Source organism: Carettochelys insculpta, chromosome 3 (assembly GCF_033958435.1).
Source record: "Carettochelys insculpta isolate YL-2023 chromosome 3, ASM3395843v1, whole genome shotgun sequence".
NCBI lineage: Eukaryota > Metazoa > Chordata > Testudines > Carettochelyidae > Carettochelys > Carettochelys insculpta.
In genome coordinates this window covers 200,380,085-200,400,566 of record NC_134139.1, presented here as the reverse complement: position 1 = coordinate 200,400,566, position 20,482 = coordinate 200,380,085, and the positions used below count along the sequence as shown (strand labels likewise).

Genomic DNA, 20,482 nt, shown 5'->3' with positions numbered 1-20,482 from the left:
TTTGTTCAACAGTTGTGTCTGGGGCTTTAGCAGCACAGCTGTCTACCTGACCTGGGAGTGGCCTGGGGCATTTCATATACCCCATGGAGTACAATTTAATTTTGTAGAGGCACTGTTTCTCAAGAAGACTAGCAACTGGCTCTGACACTTTGCTGGGGAGTGCTACATCTCCTGACTAGCCATCCTGCGTTCCACATGGATATGCTACAGCTCTGGATAACTGAGAGAGTTTTACAGCTGACTTTCTCATGTCCTTTAGGAAGTTGCCTGCAAAGCATAATAAGTCACTACACTCTGTACATTGAAAGACCAAATGGAAATTGTGTCTCTAGCTAGAAAATCTACTGAGAAAACCTCAAAAAGCAAACCCCAAACCTGTATTTTTCCCACTCACCTTTAAAACATGCAAAGAAAAAGGAGAACACTACCTCGTCTTCCTGAAAAAGAAATGTTTCCAAGCTACCCACAGAGTTTAAGCCCTGAGGGCACCATTATAATATATGTATCTCATAGAGCTGGAAGAGACCTTCAGAGATCATCAAGTTCAGTCTCCTGCACTCACAGCAGGACCTATCACCATTCCTGCCAGATTTTTTTTTAATCTGTTTTCCCCAGATCCCTAAATGGCTCCCTCAGTGATGGAGCTCACAACACAGGGTTTAACAAGCCAATGCTCAAACCACTGAGCTATCTATCCCTCAGTGATCAGCTAGTTTGATGTCTGGGATAACACAGGCCAGAGAATTTTACCAGGTGACTCCTGCATCAAGCCCATAACTTGTGGTGGAGCTAGGGAGTACGTTTTAAAAAGCTGTCCAGTCTTCTTTGAAATTGCCTGAATGAAGGATCCACCACATCCCTTCATAAATTGTTCCAGTGGTTAATCACACTGTCCTTGTAAACATTTATACTTTATTTCCAGCCTGTATGTATCTAGCTGCAGCTTCCAACCATAGCATTTCATTATAGCTTTGCCACTTGATTGAAAAATCTGTTACTGTTAGATCTTCTCCATGTTTAGTTAGTTACAGACTGTGATCAAGTCACCTTAATCATCTCATTGTTTCCTAAAGCCTGATCTACTTTTGAAAGCAGCAACAAAATAGCGTCTTTAATTAGGGTCTAGTTTACTTTTACTGGGATAATCACGTCAGGACAAGCCCTGCTGTGGATGCACAGTATAAGGGTGCTTTATATTGGTATGGCTGATTCTGCTCCGCACAGGAATTACCTATACTGGTGTAAGTGTGACTTTCAGGTTGGTGTGTGTTATAAATGCCACTCTGTGGTAGTCCAGAGAGGATATGCGTTTCTACGGCCTCCAGTGACACGTATGTGGCTCATCAGCTCTAGACAATGGTGTGGAGTCATCAGCTGGTAGTTCATTGTGATTCGTGCACTGATCTATACAGCCCTCCAGTTCAATTTCTAGCACTTTGGTCAAAAGGACTGCAGTCGCAGAAGTGCTTTTCTCTTAGTGCAACTGCTCCTTTCTGGGGTGCTGGGTAGCTTTGACTATCCCAGTACCATTGTAGTTGAAGCAGTACAACACTTACCTACAGAGAAGCCTGTAATCAAAATTTAAGGGAGGCTTTCCAGACCTCCAATTATTCTTGCGGCTATTTTATGAAAGCTTATTCATGGATCACCAGTGGCCCACAGGACACTTCCTGCTGGTCCCTGGAGAGCCTCCCAGCTTCCAGCTGCTCCATCACTGTAAAAGCAGCTAAAAATGCATTCAGTACTTCCCAATTACTCTGCCATGTAAGGACTTCTGGAGCGGCCACAAAAACATTATTTAACCAGTAGTGGGAGAAGGGATGGCTGGGAATGAGGGGAGATGGGTCTAAGATACACATTGTCTGTGCAGGTGTGATCCATCTGGGTTGCAGTTTAGAAGTCCCCTTGCTGTAGATCAGGTGTGACCAACCAGTTAAAGACTAAGAGCCAGGATAGCTGTGGATAGAGTGCAAAGAGCCACCTATTATATATTTATTTTGTTCTACCAATCTAGTTATTGATATCTAATATATCATTTATTTTTATGGATTTATATAATATATATTTAGATAGATCAAAATAAGTAGATAATATTTTGATCAATGCCTTATCCCTCCCCCCACCCTAACCCAATCCCAGAACCAGGCACCCCCAGCCTTCCTCCTCAACCCAGTCCCTGGGACACACTGGAGCTGCTGCCAGTGCCACCCCATGCTTTTCTCTCCAAGCACTGGAGCTCTGTGCAAAGAGGTGGTAAACATGCCTGTCACATTTCCCTGTGCAAGAGCTGCATTTCATTTCTCAAAGAGCTGCATGGAGCTCAAGAGCTGTGGGTTGGCCAGCCTTGCTGTAGATCATGAGTTCTCAACCTGGGGAGGCATGTGAACAGGCTTCTGGGGGCTCAGAAGTCCCTCCTTTTCCTCATAGCTGGATGGAGTGCAGAGTCCCAAATGTTTCTGTTCTTATGTGGGGTCAAGGTAGAAGGAAAGGTTGAGAACAGCTGCTGTAGATCATTCAAAAAGATGTAGGGACAATGCTTTGGCTTTACTGCTTATTTCCCCTCTCTCGTCCCCCAGCAATCCAACTCCTTTCCTAATTGCAACAATCTTTCATTCGTTAAAAAGAAAAGCAAGCACATTGTTATCCTATGCTACACATGCTTTGAACATTTGTAATTGGAAAGAATTACAGCTTCCATCTGTGTTTTTAATTTCTTCCATTTAAAATGCCTCTCCAGTGCTGTCATAAAGTTTGCCCCTGTAATTTTGCAAATGGATATCAGTGCAAATATCAAAACTTACGTGCATTAATGAACATAAAGTCCACATGAATTATGTATGCTATTTGCATTGTTTATCCTGAGTCACCACAGGAGAGACCTGGCTTCAGGTTTGGAATTGTGTTTTATTGTTGTAAACATTGGAAGCTCAACCTTCTAACTGGAGCAACTAGAGTATCTTTTATTATTCAGCAGTGATTTCTATTGTCAAAATAGCATTGATGTTAAAGGGGTGTTCCGTTAAACACACCTTCCATGATCAAGTCAAAGCACAAAAGATAGAAATTACTTTATGGGTCTGATTAGTGCATCATTTGCATTCCTTAAATCAGTGCTGAATGTTTTTCTAAAGCTATACTGTATCTCATACAAGTTACAGGCTTGTTTCAGGATATACTTGGTCTTCATTAGCAGATCAAATTAGATAATTTTAAAAATACTTTCCCGACTTAAAATCTATGAATCTAGTGGTTCATTCAGGCTAGTATGGCTTCAACAGCAGCCAGTAATACATGCTTTCAGCGAAAGTGTGAGAATGCTTGTAATAGATAGCTAGGGCCCAGCCTTCCTGTGGAAGAAACTTCTTCCCAACCACTGTTACTTGCATCATAGACCATAAGGGTTTATATCTCTTCTGTGTTTTATCCTATCTCATGTTACTAAGCATGATCTCCTTCACCATAAAAATACTCCAACGTGTAACCCTTTGTTTGAATTCAAATCTCTTGACCCTGCTCCATTTCCTTTTCTACACTATGTCATGGACATGTCTTTCAGCCTATTTCACAGCAGATATTTGAGCAGTGAGGACGTCTGCTGCAGAAGGCTTTTTGTACTTGGTGCTTTGGTTCTGTCACTTGTTTCATTGTGGGATCAGGAATCTTTCCTGGGCTGAGATCACAGTAAAGGCTTTGCTAGGCTAATCAAGTCGGGTGTGGAAACATTTCTCTGTGCCAAATAATGGACTAGAAGAATCCTGAATGAGGGATGAGAAACTGAGACACAAAGTGATTAAGAAACTTGGCCAACAGAAAGCCAGTGGTGAAGTTATTGACCTGTAGGCTTATGCTTTAATCAGTAGGAAATACTCCTTATTGGAGTTTATGCATTTTAAAGCACTTTTCATGCACTGCACTTGCAATGAAATAATTGATTTTGTAGGAAGGTGCACTGTGATCCTCCGAGGGACTGGTTTCGCTGGGGTAAACCTGGTGTTATTTGGATCCCAGCCTTGTCCAATTAATACCAACACCAGCAACACAGTAAGGATTGAATGTGAAGTTCCCTCTCGGGTAAGAGACAGCATTTCTTACTGGCCGGTCTAGGGAAGAATCAATTTTCAGAGGGATGAGAGGGGCTTGTGTGGACCTTTCTCTTGTATCTATGTGTTCCTGACTGGTGGATGGCTTGTAGGCTATCCATGTCCGAGGAGTTAAATGTTGTGCCAGTCCATGAGTGCAAACACCAGGCTTTCTCATCAAACTTCACACACTCAGAAGAGGGATTGGAACCATAAATCTAAAGTCAGATGTCTCTTTCACTGGAGATAAAAGAAACTGTATGGAAGCTGTTTTAGAGCTCATATTTCCTGGAGGCACCCATTACTGGGCATCATAATCACACTCATTTGAATTGGGGGCAGTGGTGGCCATACACATTAGTCAATACCTTCTAATGACCAATCTTGAGTTCTCCTTGGGCTGTGCAGATGCTTCTCTAGCTGATAAGCTCAGGTCAGAACATTAATGCTCATAATCTTGCATGTTTGGGAGGGAGGTATTTGTATTTTACTAGTACGTGACAATTTCTGCTCTTATTTTCAACTATTTCCAGGGCAATGAAGAATATATTGTCCCCGTGACACTAACCGCTGGTTCCCAGTCTGCCACTTTCACCGAGATGTTTAAGTATGATCCTTCTCTAAATCCAGCCATTGTATCCCTGAGCAGAAACAGAAGCAGCCTTGCAGGTGACAAAGCCACAGTCTCAGAATTCAAATAGGCTTGTTTGCATTCTGCAATGCAACAAAATGTTCAAAACCTCAAAATGTTATGTGACGTGGAATTTCTGATTTCTGGCCAGTCCTAGTAAGTGTTACTGTCCTCTTATCAGAGGTGGGCAAACTGAGGCACAGGGTAATCAAGTGATTTGCCCGAGGTCATCCAGCAGATGCCCCTCGTCATCCAGCAAAAGCCAGCAATAGCAGCCAGGTCTCCTGAGTAGCAGGCGACTGCTCTATACCTTAGGCCATATGCCACACAGAAGGTTTCAGTTCCCAAGCTCTGATCTGAGCACAATCCATGTAAAATTAATTGCTGACAATCCACGTAAAATGAATTGCTGCAGCAAAGTCCTTGGTGGATGTGATGGAGTCTCTGGTACTTCTTCATTTTCAAGGCCAAAACTTTGCTTGGGAGAGAATTTACAATTTATAATTTTAAATGAATTTCTTCTCTTCAAATATTTTGGGTTGCTAGGGCTTGATGATTATGTAAAAGCAATAGACACAGGTCAGGAGCAGGTGGGACTGAACTTGAGACCTTAGGAGCTTCTACTGCATGATCCAAAAGCCAGCAGCCATGTAGCTGATGCTGTAGAGCAACCTTTGTTCTCTCTCAATACCTCTGGGTTACAGTTAGAAAGGATGTCAATGTTGCAAGTATCAGAGAGGTAGCCATGTTAGTCTCTAGTTTCGAGAAAAACAAGACGACTTGGGGCACCTGATAGAATAACTTATTTTGGAGAATAAACTTTCACGGGCAAAGACCTGCTTCATCAGATGCGTGAGTGGGGGGTGGTTTCAGAGGAGTATTTAAAGAATGTTTCTTTAAATACCCCTCTGAAACCCCCCCATGCATCTGATGAAATGGGTCTTTTCCCACGAAAGCTTATTCTCTAATGTTGTGAGTGCCATTCTTATGTTAGAGAGGCATTTCTTAAGGGGGAAGTTCTGCAGTAGACCACCAGACTCTCTGGATTTGCTTTATCTCCTCCAGAAGCTTGCTCCATGGCCAGCTCCAGCACCTTCTGAAGAATAGTAGGGACACGCGTCAGCCCCTGGTGTATCCCTCTGAAAACGTAGCCTGTTGGATGTAAATATTTATCAGCATTCTCTTCTGTTGTTGAGTTGCTCTGTGACCTTGAGCAAGTCACTTCATCTCTCCTTGGCTGTTTCCTTTCCTCCTCTTTGTCTGCCTTTATACATTTAGATTGTAAAAGCTCTGATGCAGATATCTCTTTGCATATGTCTATACATCACCGAGGACAATGAGATTCCAATATTGGCAGGGCCTCAAGATACTCTTGCAATATAAATAACACCGCCACATGCAGAGATGTCCCATCCATATGCTGAGGTGGGGCGGCTGCCCCAGGCTCCAAGCTTTTGTGGGTTCTGTAGTGGCTGCCTCAGCTGTCCTATGGATGGGATGGGGGAGGATTACCTGGGATGGGCAGTGGAAGCAGCAGGGGGTTCCTTCCCTCAGCCTCCCCTCCCCCCGCACTCACTACATGGCGCGAGCTGCAGCCTGCCTTGCTCTGTTGTGGCCTCTTGGTCTGCTGAGCCCCACTTCTCTGCAGCAATGGGAAGTGGCCTCCACTCCCAGTCGCCTGCGGAGAAACATGGCTCTGTGCCCTGGGAGGGCGCGGTGGTGCAGAGCAAGCTGCTTGCTGCTTGTGCCATGTCGTGAGTACAGGGGGAGGGGGAAGATGAACACCTGCTGCTGGGCCTTCCTCCCCCATGCCCTGGCCCAGAGAATTCCTGGCCAGACTGGTTGGGGATGAGTGTCAGGGGTCAGGGTGGGGGGCAGAGTGGGGAAGGGGTGGGGCCTGTGGTAAGGGGGTGTTACCCAAGGCTCAGCGCTTGCAGCACTGGGGCAGGGGGTTTCCCTGGTCCCACTCCTCACCTTGGGACAGGCCTGGCCACACATTGCCAGCCTGAGAAGATACAAGTGGTTTGGGATCCCATTCTGAGTGCTTGGGTAGGGGAAGGTGTTCGAGTTTGACCTTGCTCCCTGAGGCTGCCCAAAAGATTTTGGTCTCCACCCGTGGGCAGAAGCAGGGAGAGTGTGGGGTACAGCACCAGTTCTCAGTGGTCAGCAACAGATCCTGAACCCAACTCTGTGAAACCTGTCCTTGTGCGTGGCAGTGAATTCAGCTGTGGAAATACATCAGCTTCATGAAACAACTCAGGCAACTACAGGCATCATCTTCCTGTACCCACCATTCCCCCAGTCAGCACCAGCCCATGGTGCCATTTCAGAGAGAGGAAACAGGAGTGAAGAATGGTGGAGGGCAAAAGGAAGAACAGATGGTCCTATCCCAACACTGTCTTGTCTTTTTCAATTTCTTTCTCTTCTGATCTGTCTTTTGAGCCTATCCAGTCAGCTCTGGACTTAGCACCAACGCAAGAGGCAAGCTAATCACCTTCCTAACCATACACACAGAGCTCCAGTTCCAATCCCTATGCCCTTTTCATTTTCTGGTACTGCAGAATGCATAAATAAGAGAAAGTGTCTTTTATCGTCAGAATATGTATTCACATATGAGAACACCAATGAGAGATTTTTTCTAGCTGCAGGCAGCACAGGTGTATGGAATTTCTTAGGGTTACAGAATCTCATGAATGGTAGTGGACCAGAGAGCTCAATCTCTTATTCAGAAGTCAGCGGCCTTGGCTTTTAATATAATTTTCCTCTGATCATAAAAATAAATAAATGACACCAGTGCCTTCCAGGCATTTTAGGATTCAGCGAACAACTGGCCAAGAGTCCAAAGAGTTTGGGTTATTAATGCATACGACTTCACAGGCTCTCAAAGTTTCAGACTTCCTTTGACTCAGGTGTAAGCAGGTTTTCTGCGAGCTCTTCCTTGACATCTACTGAGGCACTGGGAGCAGCTGCAGACTGTATTTGTACAGACACATTGATTCTGCTCTGGCGTTCGGCAGACAGGTCTGCTTTGCCGAAGTGATTGGTTTTGGCTCATTTGGGGTTACAATTCACTTTGGTACTGAAGGAACGGCTAATGAAGTGTTGTTATACTTAGTGTATGAGTGAAGGCAGCAGGACAGCACTTAGCCTGCCCTGGTTGAGGGGGCCACCCTAAGCTGAACCTCACTTGCTTAGCAGGGGTAAGGATGTTAAATTCCAGGGAAAATGAGACTGGGTGGGGATAGATGTTGCTATGCTGAGGTATGAACTCCACCTAATGAATCCTAGACACCATATGGCCCACCTCTTCCCACTTCAGTATTTAAAGACAGAGCTGACATGACTCAGTGGACAGTGCATGTTTCTGTTATTGCTAGAACAGGTTTGGGGCTTGGGGTTCAGCCTTAGATCTGTTCTGGGGACAGTGTTGTGGGAAAAGAAGCAAAAACGGCAGCTGCACAGAGGTTCCCCACCACTAGATGTTATTGCTAAGAGCTGGGCTAAGTGGGGGAACTTCAGAATGTGGCATCACAGAAGCAGTCGTGAACAGCAAGGGAAGAGTGGTAGAGATAACAGTGGCAGCAAGCAGCCAGTGGCAGCAGAGATAAGAGTAGCAGCACTAAGGAGCAGGTTGCAGAGGTAGAGGTTTAAGCTATGCCTGCTTGGGGTGGCATTCTGTCCTCCTCTAGTGGTGGCAAGGCCAGCTAGAGATGCGTCTGCTCCAACATTAGCAGAGAGAGAGGTTTCTTTAGCCCGTGCAATAAAGGCTCATCTGTGAAGCTCCACAGGTCCCAAGTTTGATGCCATTCACCATGAGCTGGGGTCTGTTGGTATTACAGAGGTATTGCTCAGTGCTCCCTTCCCCTTTCCTTAGGCGTGGGAGGTGGACCTATGGAATGCAGCTATGGATTCTGGTCTTTCTAATCACAGTCAATTGCTTGTTGGATTTTCATACCGCAAAGTGGAAGTATGAGGAAAGGACACTGCTCAACATACTATGGTTGCTTATGGCTACATGCGTTTGAATTGTATTGTGTTTTCCCTTTTAATACAGGGCTGCGTCTACACGTGCACGCTACTTCGAAGTAGCGGCACCAACTTCGAAATAGCGCCCGTCATGTCTACACGCGTCGGGCGCTATTTCGAAGTTGAAATCGACGTTAGGCGGCGAGACGTCGAAGTCGCTAACCCCATGAGGGGATGGGAATAGCGCCCTACTTCGACGTTCAACATCGAAGTAGGGACGTGTAGACGATCCGCGTCCCGCAACATCGAAATAGCGGAGTCCTCCATGGCGGCCATCAGCTGGGGGGTTGAGAGATACTCTCTCTCCAGCCCTTGCGGGGCTCTGTGGTCACCGTGTGCAGCAGCCCTTAGCCCAGGGCTTCTGGCTGCTGCTGCTGCAGCTGGGGGTCCGTGCTGCATATACAGGGTCTGCAACTAGTTGTTGGCTCTGTGTATCTTGCACTGTTTAATGAAAGTGTGTCTGGGAGGGGCCCTTTAAGGGAGCGACTTGCTGTTGAGTCCGCCCCGTGACCCTGTCTGCAGCTGTGCCTGGCTCCCTTATTTCGATGTGTGCTACTTTGGCGTGTAGACGTTCCCTCGCTGCGCCTATTTCGATGTTGGGCTGAGCAACGTCGAAGTTGAACATCGACGTTGCCGGCCCTGGAGGACGTGTAGACGCTATTCATCGAAATAGCCTATTTCGATGTTGCTACTTCGAAATTAGCTATTTCGATGTAGCGTGCACGTGTAGACGTAGCCCAGGTGTGCTATTGTGATAAACAGCTTCCATTCTTGTGATCTGCACCGCAGAGTAAGGTCGGTGCAAGGCAGCTTATGTTGACCTAATTATGGAAGTAACTCCACTGAAATGTCACTCCCAGTGACTTACCTGCCCCACCATGCCAGTGTAATGACTCCACCTCCATGTGCTTCATACAGCCAAGGCTGATGTAGTTTGGATGACACAGTGTCACTGCAGACACTGTGTTGCTTATGCCGACTAGCTCTGGCTCTCAGCAGTCTTCCAACGATGCCCCATGGGATAGTACAATCTGTACATGCGATCCTGCTGAGGATTCACACGACTGATACAAGGAGCAAAGTGTAGACATGTGCAAGTGATATAATTATAGTGGCAGCTGTAAATTAGGTAGATGTAATTTCTGTAGCATAGACATGGTCTCTGAGGTGCCCAAAGGTGGTGCTTAGTTTTCCCAGTCCCTGGGTGGCGTCTCACACTGGTTCTGTTTTGCACTGTTAAGAAGAATACCTAGGTTCTGAACCCCGCCCCTGTTGCTGCTGACTCCACCTGACAGAGGTTATATTTACGTATAGAACTGGAAAGTGCCTGTTTCAAACTCTGCTGAGAGGGGCTGGTGGCTGAGAGCAGCTTACCCCAGTACTTACAGCAGGGGTCAGCAACCTTTCCAAGGCAGAGTGTTGAAATACGACCTTTATGTAGGCTCTGAGTGCTGGTGATACTTTTTATAGTGACCAATAATGCTATTTACAACAGCTACATTAGCAAATAAAGTAAGGTGCAGAGCTTTCCCATTGAGGTGGTGGTTGGTAGCATTAGCTGGTCTTTTGTTAATCCACAGGTGGCTTGGCTTTGTGCGAGCTCCTAATTGCATGGGGGAGGTGGGGCGGGTCTGGGCTGTCATCTGGCGTGCTGTGAAAATTGGCTTGTGTGCCATTCTTGGCACCCATGGTCGGGGTTGCTGACCCCTGACCTACGGTCTCCATAAAGGGCACAGCAACAGCAAGCTCAGTATCTGACTGGGAGTCCTCTGGTTATTTGTGAAGTGGGGTGGGCCACCCGTCAGTAGACACAACAACTAGCTGAATTGGACTTGCTCTGTCTAAGGGAGCTGGATAGCTCAGAAGAATGTTAATGGGCTATTAAACATTTCAATTTCATATGACTCAACCAAACGCTCCCTCCACTCCAGTTAGATTATTGGCTTAATGGCTTTTGTGAGATAGGTTTGGTGGTCACAGTCCGATTGCCAGTGTAGTTGGCAGGTATCAGCATTTCCTAAAACTGCCACTCTGGATGGCAACTTGACTAGAGAGAGATAGGGGTGGATGTGGGCCCAGGGAGACAAACATTCAGTTTTCTAGAAGAGGCCCTCTTGTCCATGATTGATATGATGGACAAGGCGCAGAAGGAGCTTGCATTGCCATAGCTTGCATTGTGAAGGACTGCTCTGCTCTCTTGCTCTGTGTCCTTGCCCACACATGTTGTTAGCAACAAATTTCATTTGGAGTATGGTGAAGCACTGGAATATGTTCCCTAGAGAGATGATGGAATCTCCATCATTAAAGGTTTTTAAGTCTTAGCTTGACAAATTTCTGGCTGGGATGATTTGGTTCGGATTGGTCTCACTTTACGCAAGGGGTGGGACTTGACCTCCTGAGGTCTCTTCCAACTCTATCAGAGGGGTAGCCGTGTTAATCTGTATCCACAAAAACAATGAGAAGTCCTGTGGCACCTTATAGACTAACAGAATTTTTGGAGCATAAGCTTTCACGGGCAAAGACCCACTTCATCAGATGCATCCAAAAATTCTGTTAGTCTATAAGGCGCCACAGGACTTCTCATTTTTTCCAGCTCTGTTTCTATGATTCTATGAAATTTGATTGCTTTTTGTATTCTCCTTTCCACAGGGCATCAGTTACTCCGAATGGGTATATCATCATTTGCAAACTATACTGACCTGGATGTAGAAGTCAAAATCGGGGACACTGTGGCACAGATCCAGGCACAAACAGCCCAAGGCATCGATGTACTACTGCCTGCCCTGGCGGGTGGATGGTACAACATTTCTGTCATCATCAGTGGCATTGTAATTGGCTCAGATGGGTGAGTGAATATACCTATTCCTTTGAGGGTGTGAATTTCATTAGCTAAATTTTACTTGGAATTTTAGGGTTAATGGGAAAAAAAAACAAAGGAAACCCAGGCTTGGTGTCAGGGCCAGCTTGCTAACAAAGAGATCTGCTTTGTGTTTTAAAAAATTATTAGCAAATACTCTGACACTGTTTCAGCAGTGGAACCCTCTTCAGCAAAGAACTGCAGCATGTGTTTCCTTCCTACTGCAGTCAGTAGCACTTGCTGTGAACAGTGCTGAAGCAGTGCACACTGTCCCTTGAGAAGGGAGCTCTTTGTGTTACTCAACAGTGACTGATCCAGCTACTTAAGTGCCTGGACTCCAAGGGGAGCCAGTGTTTTTGGACAGGAATTACTGTACCTTGCAAGAGGCCCCTAAGCATGGAACCAAGCAGCAGATGTAGGGAGGCTCTTCAAGGACCCAGCCAGGAAAGACAAGGAGAGAGGAGTGTGTGGAATAGAGAGGAAAAGTAAAGGACTGATCCTTGTGCTTGTGTTTTGCAGAGTTGATCTAGTCATCCAGTATGTCACTGAGACTCTCAGCATAGAGCCCTGCTGTGGCTCCGTTCTGGGTAAATATTGTGTCTTATTGGTAATGAAAGAGGTGCTGGGGTTAAGCAATTACATGCCAGGGCTCAAAATTGTTTCTCCGCTCATATACAATGCCGTAAGCCCAGCGAAGTCAGGGCTGGGAACTACCAGAGCTAGGAGGACTGGGGCTAGGGACTACAGGGCCTGGAGTTGCCAGGGCTAGGAATCCATAGGTACCAGAGCTGGGAACTGCTGGGCCCAGAGGTGTCAGGTCTAAGAACTGGCAGTCCCAGAGCTTCTGGAGATGGGAAGTGCTGGAGCTAGGAGGGTGGAGGCAGCCACAGCGGGCTCGAAAGTGCAGGACCTGGGGCAGCTCTGCTTGATTACCCCAAATCATCCTATGAACAGGATGGCTCTGATTACTGGCTATGGCATGCAGTGCCCCACTTTGAAGTCAGTGGAGGCTGTTTGCTGAGGATGGAGTATCGTGAGCTGGGACATGGAGTTTCACACGGTTCATCTTTAGCAGCAATCAGTTCAGGCGGTGTCTTGTTGTCCTGTCATGTTACCAATACAGCCTTGAATAGGGCAAGATTTGGGCACACTTGGTAATTGGCAGTCAACAAATGATGAAGGGAGAGCTCTCCTGCAGAAGCACGTGTCAAAGAGCTTATAGTATTTAGGCCCAGGATAGAGGAACATATAGGGACTGAACATCTGAGCTCAACCTACTTCATGTTCGGATTAGCTTCATCTTCCTCCTAGCAGACAAAGGTTGAGCTTTCATGATGTCTGCATTGCAGTCAGGTGTTTCTCCACTGGTAGGTGGTCTTGCATCACTACCTCATGTGCATGTGGGTTCCAGCCATTCTACACAAGGAGGAGCCAGCCTATGCTCTGGAAGAGGGAGGTTGGGTTTATAGGACACCATATCATATGCTGAGCCCTGCACTGCTGGAATTCTGCTGCCAGGCAAGCCATGACCATGGGGTAAAGTGGCCAGTTTTTGAGACCCCTGTGTTTGGTAAACCTGCCATTAGCACTCAGCGGTTGGAGCAAACCTTCCTTGCTCTCCCCCTTTAAATGTTACCTGCTGGGGTGCAGTCATGAGGGAGGTTCGCTGTAGGAAGTAGTGTCGTATAAACCCAAACTCCCTGAGTGGTGATCAGTTGCCACTGCACCTCATTTTAAGGGCAGAAGATCCTGAGACAATAAGTCTCTGGGGCGTTTCACCACATTAGAATTCACTCTGAACTGAGTCCCTGGCACTAATCATTTGCTTTGTTTTGCCCCCATAGGCGGAACAATCCTCACAATCTCTGGAAAAGGCTTTAGCAAAAACCCTTCCCTGGTTTCAGTCTTTATAGGAACAGAAAGCTGTGATATCATCCACCTGACGGAAGAGACGATATGGTGCCGGAGCCCGCCAGCTGCTGACTTTACTAATGCAGACTCCCATGACATTTGTGCACAGGTGGAGGTGTTCACTGGCAATGGATCCTCTCCACTGCTTCCCTCCTTGAGCTTCCCAAAGAGGAATATCACCTTTACTTACCAGATGGCTTTGACCCCAGTAGTTACCTCTGTGGAATTAGAAATGATGGCTGACAGTCTGTGTCTGAGCATAGAGGGAATAAATGTAACTGGGGCAGTGGCTAAGCTGGGAGACTCTGAGTGTGAACTGGAGTTGCCATATGCCAATGAATCTACAACCCTTTCTCAGTGCTCCATACCACTGAACACTCTGGAGCCTGGGGTCTATCCTATCAGAGTTCTCCAGAAGCAGGTGGGCTATGCCAACATGACAGCAACGCTGCAGAGCTTGATATTAGCCCCACAGGTAAAGGACATAATTCCATCACAGGGCTCCGCTTGCGGTGGGCTGTTGCTCACTATATCTGGCCTTGCTCTGAAATCTAGGAGGAATTCAGTTCACGTGAGCCTGACAGGTAACTATACTTGTGAGATCCACAGTCTGGATTACAACCTGATCAGTTGTGTTCTTCTTCCAAGGGAATCTCCTTTGGATGATGGGTGGTTGCCTGGTGCATCTCAAGCCCTTAATGTCACCGTGACTGTAAATGGGATTCCCAGTGTCTGCGCTGGAGACTGCACGCTCCACCTTCTCGAGGAGTGGACCCCTCGAGTAGATGCTGTGGACTGGGAGATCAATGGGACATTCTCATCTCTGCTGATCAGGGGCCAGAGATTAGCTTTGTCAGCTGATGAACTTGTAATACAGGTGGATAACCGTGCCCCTTGTAATGTAACTTTCTGGAATGAGACCTGCATACAGTGCCAGACCGGCAGCCTTTCTCCAGGTCAGCACAGCCTTTCTGTGTCCAACAGAAGAAGCGGGCATGCTTGTTTCAGCAGGGACACCTGTATCTTCACCGTCATTCCTTGTGTGCTTAAATTTTACCCCCAGAATTTCAGCACCAATGGTGGAGGCCTTCTGACTATACGAGGGGCAGCACTGAAAGGACGAAGCAACACTTCAGTTGTAGTTGGGAACCAGGCTTGCCTCATGGCATATGTCAGCTCTGTGGCTCTCCGGTGCTATGTCCCCGTAGGCAAAGGGATCCGGGCTTTAGAACTAGGTATAGATGGCATCTTCTACCAGCTTGGTGAAATAAGTTACAGTGAAGAGTTCACCCCTGTTTTCCTTTTCCTTCTGCCTTCGGTGGATCTCATTTTAACAATGACGGTGTCACGGATCACAGGGGTGGAAAGCATGTATGTTTCCATTGGGGACTTACCCTGCACGAACATCACTGGCAATCACACCACTTTGCAATGCTTAGCTCCCCGGCTGCCTGCGGGAGAATACTGGGTCCTCGGCGGTGACTTCCTCCGGGGCTGGGCTTCATCAAACTTGACATTCACCTCTCAGCTCACTGTCACCTCCACACACAACAACTGGGGTAAGCACATTAGGGGCTGTGCATGACTGGTGTCAGAGAATTCAACAATTTGTATTTAGAGTTTGTGAGAGAGGAAATCACTACTAACCCACACCCCTGCACACCCACACCCAAAATCTAAAATGGGTCGGCAACCTTTCTGAGGCGGAATGCCAAAATTTGACCTGTTAACCTTTATTTGCAGCGCAAGTGCTGGTGATACTTTTTAAAGTCACTAATAGTCCCACTTACAACAGCTTCATTAATAAATAAAGATTCAGAGCTGTGGAAGAAACAAATAAGGCCATATTCACTCCTCTTGATAGTCTAGACAGGGATCAGCAATCTCCAGCACAGGTGCCAAGAGTGTCACGAGCCAATTTTCTTCGGCACAAGAGGTGGAAGTTCAGCCCTGGCCCTTCTTCACTATGCAGCCAGGAGCTTGCTCAAAGCCATGCTGCCTGTGGACTAACAAAAGACCAGCTAATGCTTCCAACCACCACCTAAACGGTAAAGTTCTGCATCTTAATTTATTTACTAATGATGCTGTTGTAAGTAGGACTATTAGTGACTATAAAAAGTATCTCTGGCAATCAGACCTTACATCGAGGTGTAAAGGTCAAACTTTGGCACTCCACCTCACAAAGGCTGCTGACCCATGCCCTAGAGTGCGTGGAGGAATCAGGAGTCCTTACTGTCCCGGGTTAGGGCATTCAGGGAAGTGTATCATTGTAACCACCTCTCACCTTATATAGAGCTGTGCATGATGCAGTGGTCAGAGATGATTTGGCTCCAAATATAAGTTGTGGATAACTGAGGCACATCTCTGATGGCCTTTATCTTACCCATAACACATAGGCTGTGGCCACACTTGGCCAAAACTTTGAAATGGCCGTGCAAATGGCCATTTCAAAGATTACTAATGAAGCGCTGAAATGAATATTCAGCTTTTGATTAGCATTAGGATGCTTCCGGCCGCGGCACTTTGAAAGCGCGCGGCTTGGCGCAGCTACACAGTGGTCCTTTTCGAAAGCACTCCTCAACTTTCGAAATCCCCTCGAAATCCCCTTATTCCCCTCCGCTGAGAGGAATAAGGGGATTTCGAAAGGAGTGGGGTCCTTTTGAAAAGGACCCACGGGTAGCCGCGCCGAGCCGTGCACTTTCGAAAGCGGAGCTTTCAAAGTGATGCGGCTGGAAGCATCCTAATGCTAATGAAGCGCTGAATATTCATTTCAGCGCTTCATTAGTAATCTTTGAACAGGCCATTTGCATGGTCATTTTGAAGTTTTGGCCAAGTGTGGCCACAGCCATAGAGTAAAGGCAGATGCTGAAGCACTTGTAAATTGAGGCTGCAGTTCCAGGCTGGTCTCCTGAGCCGCGTCTACACGTGCCGGCTACTTTGAAGTAGCGGCACTAACTTCGAAATAGTGCCCATCACAGCTACACGTGTTGGGCGCTATTTCGATGTTAACATCGACGTTAGGCGGCAAGACGTTGAAGCCGCTAACCCCATGAGGGGATGGGAATAGCGCCCTACTTCGATGTTCAACGTCGAAGTAGGGACCGTGTAGTCGTTGCGTGTCCCGCAACTTCGAAATAGCGGGGTCCGCCATGGCAGCCATCAGCTGAGGGGTTGAGAGACGCTCTCTCCAGCCCCTGCGGGGCTCTATGGTCACTGTGTGCAGCAGCCCTTAGCCCAGGGCTTCTGGCTGCTGCTGCTGCAGCTGGGGATCCATGCTGCATGCACAGGGTCTGCAACCAGTTGTCGGCTCTGTGGATCTTGTGCTGTTCAGTGCAACTGTGTCTGGGAGGGGCCCTTTAAGGGAGCGGCTTGCTGTTGAGTCCACCCTGTGACCCTGTCTGCAGCTGTGCCTGGCACCCTTATTTCTATGTGTGCTACTTTGGCGTGTAGATGTTCCCTCGCAGCACCTATTTTGATGTGGTGCTGCGCAACGTCGATGTTGAACGTCGACGTTGCCAGCCCTGGAGGACGTGTAGACTCTATTCATCGAAATAGCCTATTTCGATGTCGTCATAGGCTACTTCGATGTAGGCTTCATGTGTAGACGTAGCCCTGAACTTGCAGTCAGGAAGCTCTGTTTCAAATTTCTTTCACTGTTCTCTTCCTAGGTGGCCTGGGTGGAGGGGCAGTGCACATACATGGCACTGGGTTTTCTCCAGGAAACACCTCTGTGACCATCTGCGGTGCTCCCTGTGAAGTGCTGGGTGACACCACAATGACGGATGTGAAATGCCTCGCCCCACGCTTGGATGGTCAGTTAAAATACCGGCTTGGATAAATTCTTAAATCTATCCTCTACCATAAACCAAGGGCCCTGGATTCCCACTGCAAAAAATGTCAGCGTGAATGAGGAGAGGTGGAGGCAGCTCTAATGACCCAAAAATTGTCCTGGAGAAGGGACAGGATCCAACATGGCACCAGCCACCTCATCCTGACCCTCATTCAAAATCCCACTGACATCAGTGGTGAGTCTTTCTGCTGATGTCAGTGGGCTTGGACCAGGTGTTCTGTGGGCCCCTGGCTGGAAGGACCTCATGCTCACTGTTGTGTGCGTGTGTGGGAGATGTGATAAGCTGGTACATGTCTGGGTGACAGTCTGTCTCTGCCAGTCTTCCTGAGATTCCTCATCTTTGCATCTCCCCTCTCTCACTGGAATGGGGTAGGAGGAGGCTGTGAGCCAAGTCCATGGCCTCTGCTCCTCTATGGATCTGTAGACTCTTTCCACTCTATGAGGCAGTGCTATTAAAGTATCTGTGGCTGCCGACTTGTGGATTTTCCACTTATTGTTTTGCCTCATCGTCTGGGTTTGCCCACAAGCAATCTCAGAAAACAAAACAGCATAGCGTGTGTGTGGGAGGGGTGGACCTGAGTTACTGTAAATAAGCGCAGGATTTCGGAACAGTTTTAGGAACTTTTCTCTAAGCTCTGTGCTGGGATCTGGGACATCTCATGTTAAGACTCCGTGTTTTAATACTGGGATGAGAAGGGGAAAATGGTTAGTCGGGGAAAAGAGACAGAATAAAATACGATAAAAAGAGTGAGCTTATCAGACTATAACAAATGGCATTTCTGAATTAATTGTGCTTTGGGCCACAGGTCAGGTGGGAGAATGTGCTTGTCCAGACAATACTTCTGTTGGACACTAGATGTCAGCAAGCGCTTGCTGATTGATGGTAGCAAAGAGTTCCTTGATTGGTTAGTTTGGGGAACTGCACTTCCCCTAAATGGACAAATGTCTTTGTTTACTGCTTGTGGCTCTTGCTGAATTAAGAGACTGTCTCATATCCCACTAAACATGCTGTCGAGAAGGCTAACTTCTTCCCTTCTCTCTTATCTGCTAGTGATGGTCTGTCATACTTACAAAGGGGAAAATGCATTTTTTGGTCAAGCAAAACAAACAGAGAACCAAACTCACTCTAGTGTAGGGGCAGGTAGATATGTGCAGTGCTGGTATGGGCATATAAACACATAAAGTGTGTGTGTTTATGAACACAAATTCAAAAGCTTTCCTATCTTGCAAACATGCTACAAAATACAACTATAATCAAAATATGATTATCAGGCTATTTGCAGGTTATATATTTTTAGACGGTAATTGGCCTGCCGAAATTTTTTTTTATCTGTCCTCACTCCTCCTGTTCACTTGGGCCATGTCTACACTAGCAAGTACATTTGAAATTGAGGTCGGAAGACGGCCTTCTTTCGAAATAACCTGCAGAACGTTTATACACAGCCCGTGATATTTTGAATGTAACATTGGAAGAACAGGAAGTTCCGTCGAAGTTGATCCTCCATTCCTGCAGTGGGAAGAGCAGCCCACTTTGAAAGAGTATTTCAAAAGAGAGCAAGTGTTGATGCTCCATTGGTGCTTTTCTCTGGAAGTTTTACATTTGTGATGGGCTAGCTGGACCCTCCTGACTACATGAGTCAACACTGCACACACAGAGGCATTGTGACACATGGTGGAAACAACTTTCTATCTCTGGTTTTGGTGGAACTCCCCTGGGGATTTTGTCTTCAAATTCTGGGCATTTCATTCCCAAACTCTACTGGAGAAAGTGGAGGGTGTTCAGAGAAAAGCAGAAAGAATTGGAAAGGGTTTAGCTTGAGATTAGATTAAAAGAGGGAAAAAGGCGTAGTTGGTCTGAGTGGTAATAAGGGGAGGATTAAAGGAGCAGCTTGTTTACTTGCTTGTATGTGTTCTTTTTTATTTATTTATTTTTTCTTTTTTGAAGGGTTTAAACACAGAGAGGTGAGTAAATGATTTCCGATGGCCCAAGGAGGGAGTAGAAATAGGGGAAGTAAGGAGTCCTTTTCAGATGTATGGGGTAGTTTGAGGTGAGCTGATGTTGCTATTGGATTTCAGAAGCTTCATGCGTTTGTGAGTTCAAATTCTGCTTCTTTTCAGGTGGGCATCTCTGGCTTGTGTGGTGAAGGAGGTTGGATTAGATGGCGACAATAACCCCAGCAGATGTGCGAGCAAACTTAAGAAAGTGAAAATAAATGGTTACTGAATATTGGGGAAAAGGTTTCTGATGGCGAGAGTTAGGCTGTGGAATAGAGGGCAGCAAAAATTGTCTCTTGAGAGCAATTCTACATAGGCAGAAGTTGGACTTGATGACCCTAGCACATCTCTCTTACTAATCTCTATCTTCTTGATACAGCATTTGTTCACTTCGTGCTCTGCATTCTGTTCTGTCTGCAGTGGTACAATAAACAATCGGCACTTTGGGCCTGAGGCTCTTTTGGCAGCTGTTGGATAGATTTGCAGCTGCCCTTTGAACTTTAACTTTTGGTATTATCCCCCTTATAGTATTTGTAACTAGGCATTGGCCCAACACAAAGCCCTTGATTGGAACAGCTCTGAATTCTGGTTCTAAACTTTGAAGGTTGGACCCACTGCTGTTTGTAACCTACCGTGATAATGGAAAGGATCTTCTCAGGTGGGCATGCACACACACATGTGCACACGCACACACACACACACACAATCTCCCACAAAGTGCCTTTGGATGATTCCACTAACTGAATATTTTTAAGTGCTGGCATGCAAGAGTCATTTAAAACATTGTTCTTGCTGCTTATCTAAAGTACTTATTAGTGAGGGCTCCTGGGTCTTGAACCTGGGTACATGGGTTCCCAGGAAGTCTTCACAATGCAGCCACAACCAAACACCTCCCAGGTACACACAGAGAATGTGAGCTGGTGGACATAAGCTCAGCAGAAGCACTGCTCACAAACAAAGCTCCTAATTGGAGGAGATGCCTAGCCACTATGATTGGCTCACACTGGCTTTTAAAGACAAAAGGAGGCACAGGAAATTTTGTAGAGCAACTAGGTGAATCCCTATGTGAGACTTGGTCTACGCTACACCTTAGAGTTGACTGCAGCTACACAATTCTAGCTACGGCAATTGCA

At 46.7% G+C, this 20,482-nt stretch overlaps 1 protein-coding gene across 14 annotated transcripts in view; it reads left to right on the top strand.

The window, feature by feature from the left end:
- Positions 1–20,482, top strand: part of PKHD1 (PKHD1 ciliary IPT domain containing fibrocystin/polyductin) — a 455,042-nt gene that overhangs the window by 69,702 nt on the left and 364,858 nt on the right. For 13 of the 14 annotated variants that reach the window (XR_012645152.1, XM_074991417.1, XM_074991418.1 and 10 more), the window contains 6 exons: positions 3,941–4,071; positions 4,613–4,748; positions 11,386–11,581; positions 12,113–12,180; positions 13,438–15,063; positions 17,173–17,316. Coding sequence is in view for 13 of the 14 variants with exons in the window: in XM_074991417.1 (XP_074847518.1) it covers positions 3,941–4,071; positions 4,613–4,748; positions 11,386–11,581; positions 12,113–12,180; positions 13,438–15,063; positions 17,173–17,316 (2,301 nt within the window). In the remaining variant the exon portion in view is untranslated. The remainder of the gene's footprint in view (positions 1–3,940; positions 4,072–4,612; positions 4,749–11,385; positions 11,582–12,112; positions 12,181–13,437; positions 15,064–17,172; positions 17,317–20,482) is intronic. The other variant, XM_074991415.1, reaches the window with a different exon arrangement.